This window comes from Adiantum capillus-veneris, chromosome 7 (assembly GCF_014529385.1).
Source record: "Adiantum capillus-veneris isolate H3 chromosome 7, ASM1452938v2, whole genome shotgun sequence".
NCBI classification, from domain to species: Eukaryota; Viridiplantae; Streptophyta; class Polypodiopsida; order Polypodiales; family Pteridaceae; genus Adiantum; species Adiantum capillus-veneris.
Window position 1 is genome coordinate 44857385 of NC_140937.1, and position 10572 is coordinate 44867956.

Here is a 10572-nt window from a genome sequence, read left to right on the forward strand (position 1 = left end):
GCCTTCGTAATATGCTGACATGGGTGAGAGAATTTATGATGAGAGTGCTAGTCAGTCACAAGCTATTCAGAAACGGGTTGTTCTTGGCAAGGCTTTGCTTTATATGTATGCCAAATGTGGTTCCCTTACAATGTCCACAGAAAGGCAGCAAAACCACTAACAACTCCAGGGAAGAAGCAATACTCGTGATCACATCAAGCAGACTCACAAAAGCATGAGAAGTTCTCATGTCCGATCTGTCATCACTATTACAGATAAGCCCAACGTGGCTACTTCACAGAAGTACTTTGTTGTTCTCACGGGATAGCGAAGGCCTCTTTGCAGTTGTCCCAATGCAATCACTTACGCTTGCACATTGCAGGTGTGTGGTCTTATGAAAGAAGTTGACATGGGTGAGAGAATTCATGATGAGATTGCTAGTCACACGGATTGTTGCAAAAAATTATCATGCTTTGCTCGATGTTCTCACGAAAGCATGGAAAGCTCTTGATGGGCATTCTGTCCAAAATGTTGGAGCGCGTTGACTGCACAATATGCCTATCAAGAACCTTTTGTAATAGACCAAAGCTTTCGTGCCATGATGTCGTGCTTGGCAGTGTCTTGGACGAAAAGTGTGCCAAATGTGGTGCGCTTAACAAAGCACAAAAATCGCTTCAGGAGCTTCTTGTCTGGAATGTCGACACTCGTTGCGCAACGAGAGCAGGGCTAGAAATCTCTCAGTTGTTTTCAGCAAATGTGAAGCGAGGGCCTCTCTTCGGATGCAACCTCTATGCAAGATGCTGATATGCGCTTGAGAAAGCACAAAAACTACCTCAGGAGCTTCCCGTCTGGAAAATCAACACTAATTGCGGGATGTGTGCAATGATGCAAGGCTAGAAAGCTCTAGGCTGCTTTCAAAAGATGCAAAGCGAGGGCCTCTCCAGATGCAATCACCTACGCATGCATCTTGAATGCATGTGGCTCTACGTAAGATGCTAGTATGGGCACAAAACTTAACATTTAGTTAGAGACTGTTGAAAAAAATTGTCGTGCTTGGCACTGTCTTGCTGGATATGCATGCCAAATGTGGTGCGCGTGAGAAAGCATCAAAAGTCCTTGAAGAGCTTCCTATCCGAAATGTTGCCTCTTGAAATGCACCGATTGCGATATTATTTTGTTAGTAAGAGGCTGTTGAAAAAAGATGTTGTGCTTGGCATTGTCTTGGTTGATATGTATGCCAAATGTGGTGTGCTTGAGAAAGCACAAAAAGTGTTGGAGGAGCTTCCTGTCCGGAATGTCACCTCGAAGGAATGCACTATTGTGGGATTGTGCAACAAGAGCAGTGCCAAAACTCTCCAATTCCAATCATCGACACAGGCATCTTAAAGGCATGTGGCTCTACACAAGATGCTAATATAGGCACAAAAACTACATTGTTGAAAAATATGTCGTGCTTGGCATTGTCTTGGTCGAGCCAAATATGGTGCGCTTGAGAAAGCATAAAAATTGCTTCAGCAGCTTCCTGTCTGGAATGTCGACATTGATTGTGGCAAGTGCGCAATGAGAGCTGGGCTAGAAAGCTCTAGGCCATTTTCAGCAGATGTGAAGCGAGTGCCTCTCTCTAGATGCAATCACCTACGCATGAATCTTGAAGGGGTGTGCCTCTACACAAGATGCTTGTATGGACACGAAACTTCACAATTGGTCAAAGACTGTTTAAAAATGATGTCGAAATTGGCATTGTTTTGCTTGATATGTATGCCAAATGTGGTGTGCTTGAGAAAGCATAAAAAGTGCTTGAGGAGCTTCATGTCTGGCATGTCGCCTCTTGGAATGCACTGATTGCGGGATTATATTGTTAGTCGGAGGCTGTTGAAAAAAGATGTCGTGCTTGGCATTGTCTTGGCCGATATGTATGCCAAATGTGATGTGCTTGAGAAAGCACAAAAAGGAGCTATAGGCTGTTTTCAGTAGATGCGAAGGGAAGGCCTCTCTTCAGATGCAATCACCTATGTCACAAGCTTTTTTAATCACTGGCAAATCGCATTTCGTAACCGCCTGGGCTAAACTCGCTCAATTCAATACAAATGCGGCTAACGAAGCACTCTAGTTTGGGACGTATCTCTGCTAAATAGAGCACCCAAATCGTGGAGCTGGTTTAATAGTGAAGGCCAACTATAAAGTTCAAAATTTGCAAGTGCTCTCTCTCTCTCGAGCGAGCGAGCGAGCGCGCTCGTCTCGAAATTGGGACTCCCGCAAGACAAAGTGTGGCAGTTTACAATGTCCCTCTCGCTCAAGCGGAAGGGAGCAGAAATTTGTGCTTCGATACGTGTGTGCGTGTCGCAGTGGGTGATTTCGTAAACCCATTTTTTCTCCTCAAAACAGTGCTCGCAACCGAGCAAACCAGGGGGCCTTTGTGTCTGTTTTCAGCAAGCAATTCCTTCATTAATCTCCTATCATGTTGAGCTTGGAGGAAAGCTGTTCTGCGATGTATGGAAAGAAAATGCACTATTTCAGTAGAGCACTTTGTTTCTTTGCTCCTCAAGTGCAGGAAACAAAGAGATCTAGCACGTTCGATGGAGACCCATTTGCAAATTGCATTATACGGATATGAAGCTCAAGCAGTGCTTGGAAATAGTCTAGTTCAAGCCTATGCCGTTTCTGGATGCATGCATGATGCTCACTCCCTCTTTAACACATTGGTTGATGTGGATGAGTATTCTTGGACTTCTCTGATACAAGTTCATGTTGATTGTAGAGAGTACAAGCATGCGCTTGCTCTTTTTCACATCATGGAGAAGACTGTGGTGCAGCCCAGCACTTACACTTTTGTTGCTGTAGCTAAAGCTTGCGGACACCTCAAAGCCTTGGATCCAGGTTTTTGTGTTCACATGAAAATTGTAAAAATGGGTCTGGATGGAGATTCCTATATCGGAAATGCTTTGTTGAGTATGTATATAGTAAGCGGTTCTCTTGTGGAAGCACAGATATTGTTTGACTTGCTACGAACACAAATTGTTGTCTCTTGGAATATCCTCATTACTGGGTATCTAGAACATGGACTTGTGGAAAAGTCATTGGAATGTATAGACCACATGCAATTGCGCAATGTGTCACCAAATGAGATCACTCTCATTGCAGGCTTAAAAGCTTGCAGTAGCCTCAGAGCCGTTTTGAAAGGAAGAGATCTACATAGTAAAGTAATCATATTGGGATTCGACATGGACTTGTCCGTGGAAACAACTTTAGTCAATTTGTACTCAAAGTGTGTCTTACCCACAGAAGCACAAGCAGTTGTTTTTAAGCTGCAGGCATCTAGCGTTGTGCCCTGGAATGCTCTTATTACAGGGTATGTAGAAAACAATTCTGGTAAGGAAGCTCTGGGTTGTATTGATAAGATGCAACTCCATGGAATTCCTCCAAATGTGGTGACATTTGTTTGTGGATTGAAAGCATGCGTTATCACCCAAGATTTAGATAGAGGTCAAGAACTGCACTGTGAGATTGTCAAAGCAGGGTTTGATAATGTTCCTTCTGCTGGGAACAGTTTGATGGCTTTGTATGCCAAGTCTGGAGCAATTCTAGAAACATGTGAGGTTTTTAACAAGCTTCCCAATAAAAGCATTGTTTCATGGACGTCGCTAATCTCAGGCTTTGTCGACTATGGTGCAAATGAAAAGGCCCTGGATTGCTTTGAAAAGATGTGCGTAGAGGGGTTGGCTCCTGATGCTGCAGCATTTGTCTGTGGGTTAAAGGCTTGTGGAAGCTTGGAGACAGCAAGTATGGGTAGAGAGCTGCATGCCATGATTTTGGCAATGGGGCACGAGAGGAACCTCTATGTTGGCAACGTGTTATTGGATACATATCTGAAAACTGGATTTTTTGCAGATGGGCAGGGAGTTTTTAATTTCATGCCATTCCAAAACGTGGTGTCATGGAACACACTAATAGCTGGTTACACAGAATATGGATTTAGCAGTGATTCACTACTTCTCTATAATCAAATGCAGCTTGAGGGCATGTTTCCAGATGTCACCACCTTTATTTGCACTCTGAAAGCGTGTGGCAGTGCGAAGGAGGTGTCTATGGGCCGGCAAGTACATGCATCTATTGTTTTTACAGGACTTGAATCAGATGGTATTGTAGGCAACAGCATTGTTGATATGTACACCAAGTGTGGCCAACTCAAAGAGGCGCATTACGTGTTTGATCTGCTTCCCTCAAAGAGCATAGTCTCATGGAACTCGATCATTGCAGGTTTCAGTGAGCTTGGGCTTAGTGAAGACGTCTTGAGACTCGTTGACGAAATGCGTATCGAGCATTTTTCCCTGGATACCACCACATATGTCTATAGCTTGAAAGCATGCTGTAGTTTGAAGTTTATTGCGCACTGTCAAGAACATCATGAAGAAATAATATTGAAGGGTTTGGAGGGACACCCATTTATTGTTAGTGCCGTGGTGGATATGTATGCTAACTGTGGGTTGCTCAGGGAAGCACAGGACCTTTTAGACGGGTTGCCTGCCCGAAATGTCATTGTGTGGACTGCACTGATCACAGGGTACGCTGAGCATGGGCTCAGCTTTGAAGCGTTGGAATCTTTCGAAAGGATGATTCTAGATGGAATTCTGCCAAACATTATCACATATGCCTGCACCTTGAAAGTTTGTGGCAACCTATCAGCCCTTTACAAAGGGGAAGAGGTACACAGTAGGGTTACCAAAGAGGGATTAATAGATTTCCATGCAGAAGTTTATGGGAAAAGTGAATGTAGATTTCCAAATCCAGATGGAGCTGTTGAATTTGAAGGTACAGAGTCACTTATTTTCAATTCTCTGATTGAAATGTACTGCAAGTGCGGCTGTATGGTTGATGCACATTATTTGTTTAACCTAATACCTGTCGCAGATATTCTAACATGGAGTGCACTATTGACTGGATATGCACGGCAAGGAGACACGGAGCATGTGCTTCATCTTTTTGACAAAGCAAGAAAAACAGGTATTAAGCCAAATGAAGTCATGTTTCTTGCTATTCTTTCTGTTTGCAGCCATGGGGGCCTTGTTGGGGTAGGTCAGCACTGTTTTGAAGCTATGATAGGAGAGTATTTAGTACTCCCTGCATTGGAGCATTATAACTGCCTGATGGATCTCCTAAGCCGTGCTGGTAAACTTGAGGAAGCCGTTGCAGTGTTGGAAAACTTACCTTTTGGGCCTGACCTTGTGACATGGAGCACATTGCTAGGTGCATCGAGGAATTGGGGCGATGTTGATCTTGGTAGGCAGTCTTTTGAATGGGTGGCCAGGCTCGATGAAGGTAATGCAGCAGCTTATATTGTGATGTCCAACATATATGCAGAAGCTGGTATGCCTGCCAGTTACAGTAGCCTCATTGCATCATATTAAACCAGCTTGCAATAATCAGATGGACCGATTTTTGTCAGGACAAGGTCATGTGGGACAAGACCTTGAGACTGGAAAAAGGCCCTAAAAGGTCATGTAGGGGATGGATGGACTAAGATTTTTCCTAGGCTTTTTTCCTCTTCTTGGATCGTTCATGTATGCATGACAGGGTTGTGCTCTCATTGTTTATCAAAGTGAGAATACATCCTCCTGCTTCTGCATGGGAAGCGTTGTGGTGCAGTTTTGAAGCAATGTTGGGCTAGAATATGGCACCGATCCCTGCATGTGCACCCATCTGTGTCAATAGGAAGAGCCTACTGGACCGTGCATTTTTTAGTACAAGGGCACCACTGAGAGGGAGGAAGAGGGAAGGGTAAGCCTCTTTCACCCCCATACCGTCAATGAACAATTTGTTGATGAACTACCTGTCCCAGACGTTGTCTCTTGGAGCACACTTCTTTGGGGAGTACATGGGTAAAGAAGCTCTTGGCTGATTGCTTGGAAGAAAGGGCCTCTCTCCAAATGCAATCTTTTCTGCTTGCATCTGGAATTATGTAAGAAGCTGACATGGTAAATATATACATGTCATTGAGAGATGTTTGGGTGAAGCTCCATGCAATTTCAATTACTAGTGTGGGTCCAATTTCCTTGAAATTTGAGGATTTGACTCACAACGCAATGTCAGTTTTTTTGGAAAAGATGTTGCCAAATGTGGCAGTCATTGAAGCACAAAAGGTGCTCGACAAGTGTCGTATTCAGGATGTGGGGCTCTTGTGACCAGTTGTGCATTATGCAGAGTATGCCCAGCAAGGGTATGAGCAATGTTTAGAGGATGCAAATGAGGGGCCTCTCTCTAGATACGATCACCTTTGCTTGCATCTTCAAAGCTTGTGCTTTATGTGAGAAGCTGACATGGGTGAACATATCCATGGTGAGATTATTCGTAAGAGATGGTCGGAAACAGATGCAACACTTCTCTTATGAACCTTGTATTAATCTCCCACATTTTTTAATTTGTTTCCTTTTGATTGAAGCCTAAGCAATGTGAGCAAACAACAAACACTAACCTAGATGTTGGTCTTATGGTGTTTTGGGTTTTTGAGATTCAAGATTCCAATCTAGGGCGCATTTTTGAGATTACTTATAAGTGAAAGAATGGCATTTTTTAGATTCTTCTTGGCTTGTATTATAGTTGGTGTTTAAACCCTTTCAACCTTTTTAGCATCAAAGAATTGTAGAGGGGATCTTAGAGCTACACTTATCCAGTTTTCTACCACCATTCCAGCCTTTCTAATGTCAAAGATACAAGTTTCAAATACAATCTCCATATCCTATAGCCTTGAAAGAATCCATGAAAATTGCTCAGGTTCTAATCTAAATAGAATAAGATGAAGAATCATGTTTGCATTTTCAAACAAAAAGTTGAAAAGGAAGTACATGGAAGGAACCATTTACAAACTAAAATAAGTCTTTCTAAAACTCTTCAATGAAGGGGCTCATTTACAAACTATAAAGTTTGATTTAAAATTTCTACAACTTTTTCCTTGTTCTCTAAGGCATGTTTTAACATGCCAAGAAGAAAACAAATTCGAAATTCCACAGTAACTTGAGAAAATATCCACCTTCTGCAGAGCCAGTCAAGAAGCCAAGGAGGTCAAAGAACCTTTAAATAGTGCGAAGCTTGAGAAATGAAAAAAAGGAAAAGTAGATTTTAGGTTATGTCGCACTCTCACAAGAAGAAAAGTTGCTGCAAACTCAAGTAGAATGTTGACCATGGTACAAGCCTTGCACTTCAATTCCTTTTCTAGGATTTCAATTATTCAAGTTAGTTGCACTTTTGGTCACCATAAGCTTGTTTGAATGCATGGCACCATCCCTAACATCCGGTTCATGTTAGCTATGAGCTAGCTAAGAAACTTCATTTGATAGAATTCTCCAATTGTGACAATTATGTTGTTCTAATGATGCATAACATGGAAGAAATGCTAAGAATGGTCCATTGATTGTGGAAGTCCCAATATGCACCTTGACTTCCAACTCATAAACATGGCTCAGGTAGTTCACTTAGGAATAGGCATAATGCAATTACATTTAAGACCGATGCATAGCTTATAATAGCAGCTATGGACATGTCATAGTCGATGCACTTGATCAGGCATTAAAACCTTTTGTCGGAGTGTCTCGGGCAAGAACGTCATCAAAGATGTAGTGAAGAACATTCAAGATATGCAAGATATGGCTTGCATGGTGATGAATTTGTATGATGCTCACCATCTACATAGAAGCCTTCAAACATGTTGAGAAAAAAATGCATATCGTGGTTGTCATCCTTTATAGTGCCAAAGGATTCTTAGCATCCAAAAACTTGTAAACAATTACAATGCACCTTGGGTGTCACCCAAAAAATAAAAATTTGCACTTTCCAAAAATCGTGAATTTTGTTCTAACGTAGTAATAATATTACTAAAAATATTTTGTGCTAATGTAGTTATAATATTTCAAAAAATATATATTTCATTAAAAAAAACTTGTGAAATTCTCTTTGGAAAATGAAATATTTTTTGGGAACTCTTATTCTTACTCTATTTGTGGTGTGTTTAACGACTTGAATGACAATTAATTAATGTAGCTACATGCTCAAAGTGCAGAATGGGGTCACCATTTGGTTCCATAGCTTGTTACGTCATTACGCTCCTTAATGTCTACATTGTGTTTCGTATATGAGTTTATTTAGTCATTTATTTGTCCAATTGTAGCAAATGGGGTACTTGGATTTGAAGATGTCCAAAGGATTTTTCTTTTTCTGAAGCAACCATAAATTTCTCTTGATATTTTCCATTCCTTTTTAAGGTCAAAGCGACCAAGAAATTACCCTAATACACTAGATTTATGCATCCAGGTGGTTTAAGAGCACGAGAACAAGGCAATGATGAGGATAGAGGTTGGGATTAGCCTAAGATAATTCCCAAAGCCATTATTCCAACTCACAAATGAGGGTCTACTTTCTAGGTATGAAAAAAGGATAGGAGGCTAAAATTGTGAAAAATGCAACTTTTTTATATTAAGCCTGGATATGAAGATGTCCAAAGGATTTTTCTTTTTTAAAAGCAACCATAAATTTTCTTAATATTTTCCATTCCTTTTTAAGGCCAAAGCGACCAAGAAATGACTCTAATACACTAGATTTATGCATCTGGAGTGGTTTAAGAGCACGAGAACAAGGCAATGATGAGGATAGAGGTTGAGACTTGCCTAAGGTAATTCCCAAAGGCATTATTCAGCCCCACAAATGAGGGTCTACTTTCTAGGCATGAAAAAAGGGTAGAAGGAGGCTAAAATTGTAAAAAATGCAAATTTTTTATATTAAGCGTGGATTTCAAGATGTCCAAAGGATTTTTCTCTTCCAAAAGCAACCATAAATTTCTCTTGATATTTTCCATTCCTTTTTAAGGTCAAAGCAACCAAGAAATGACTCTCATACACTAGATTTATGCATCCGGTGTGGTTTAAGAGCACGAGAACAAGGCAATAATGAGGATAGATGTTGAGATTAGCATGAGATAATTCCCAAAGGCATTATTTTGCCCCACAAATGAGGGTCTACTTTCTAGGCATGAAAAAAAGATAAGAAGAGGCTAATATTGTGAAAAATGCAACTTTTTGATGAACCCTAGATTTGAAGATGTCCAAAGGATTTCTCTTTTCCAAAAGCAACCATAAATTTTTCTTAATAATTTCCATTCCTTTTTAAGGTCAAAAAAACCAAGAAATGACTCTAATACACTACATTTATGCATCCGGAGTGGTTTAAGAACACGAGAACAAGGCAATGATGGGGATAGAGTTGAGATTTGCCTAAGCTAATTCCCAAAGGAATTATTCTGCCCCACAAATGCGGGTCTACTTTCTAAGCATGAAAAAAGGATAAGCGGAGGCTAAAATTGTGAAAAATGCAACTTTTTTATGAACCCTGGATTTGAAGATGCCCTCTTTTCCAAAAGGAAATGACTAGTTGTCCACGATGCAATATAAAACTATGCTTGTCCAACACTACCTGGCATCCACTGTCTCATAACTGACTCACAAAGATCAAGCTCTGTGTCAAACCTGGCACATAGTGTACATCTTTCAACACATATGATGCACATAAATTTCTCTTGATATTTTCCATTCCTTTTTAAGGTCAAAGCGACCAAGAAATGACTCTAATACACTATATTGATGCATCTGGAGTGGTTTAAGAGCATGAAAACAAGGCAATAAGGAGGATAGAGGTTGGGATTAGCCTAAGCTAATTCCCAAAGGCATTATTCCGCCCCACAAATGAGGGTCTACTTTCTAGGCATGAAAAATGATAAGAGGAGGCTAAAATTGTGAAAAATGCAACTTTTTTATATTAAGCCTGGATTTGAAGATGTCCAAAGGATTTTTGTTTTCCCAAAAAAAATCATAAATTGCTATTGATATTGTCCATTCCTTTTTAAGGTCAAGCAACCAACAAATGAATCTAATACACTAAATTTATGCATCTTGAATGGCCACTGTTAACCTCACAGGTTAACATAATGACAGCTCACAAAGATTTTATCTTTGTTCCTAGAAATCTTCCTAAAAGGCTAGAAGGCCATGATTTTATGTATCAAATTGATCATAAAATTTTGAATTATTAGATGATAAATTCCAAGACTACAGAGAGAGAAAAGGTAGCTATACATGAGGAGTAACCAATGATTAAAAGGATGAGCGTCCTCTTTCCAAAAAAAAATTTAACATATGAAGAGTTGTGCAATGAATGTGAATTTTCTCATGTTATCATTGGTTGCTATTGAAACCATTTCACTAGTAAGGTAAAACCACCATAAATATAGTTAGTGATAGATTCTACTAATGGTGAAGAAAGTGGGCCATTGGTTCTTTTGAAGATTATCACAATAGCTCAATCGAAAAGTAATACAAAGAAGAAGATTATGATAGAAATTACAACAAAGATGAAAAGAGGAATGAATGCCTACAATACAAGTTTAAGAAAGGCCAAAAGAATGATGAAGATTACCTTAAGCCATTATGAGAACCAATATCAAGATAAGAATCTAGTCCTTGTTGTAAAAATTTTGAGTTTTTTCTTGACGCATTTGTAGCATGAATAGAAGCTAACCATACTATATATGATGGATAGAAACATTACATCTAT

At 40.2% G+C, this 10572-nt stretch overlaps 1 protein-coding gene across 2 annotated transcripts; it reads left to right on the forward strand.

Annotated features, from left to right (window-relative positions):
* Positions 1–2180: 2180 nt before the first annotated feature.
* On the forward strand, positions 2181–6462 carry LOC147453774 (putative pentatricopeptide repeat-containing protein At3g47840). Of its 2 annotated transcripts, XM_086515869.1 has the most exons (2): positions 2181–4788; positions 4888–6462. In XM_086515869.1, exons 1-2 carry the CDS (start codon positions 2472–2474, stop codon positions 5382–5384), a joined length of 2814 nt encoding a protein of 937 aa, XP_086371995.1. In that variant the 5' UTR covers positions 2181–2471; the 3' UTR covers positions 5385–6462. The 2 variants fall into 2 exon arrangements, with proteins under 2 accessions (XP_086371995.1, XP_086371993.1); XM_086515867.1 differs by having other exon boundaries at positions 2181–6462.
* Positions 6463–10572: the final 4110 nt, after the last annotated feature.

Bases quoted from the DNA above. Each gene is read 5' to 3' on its own strand.
- LOC147453774 (XM_086515867.1), top strand. From the start codon at position 2,472: ATGGAAAGAAAATGCACTATTTCAGTAGAGCACTTTGTTTCTTTGCTC.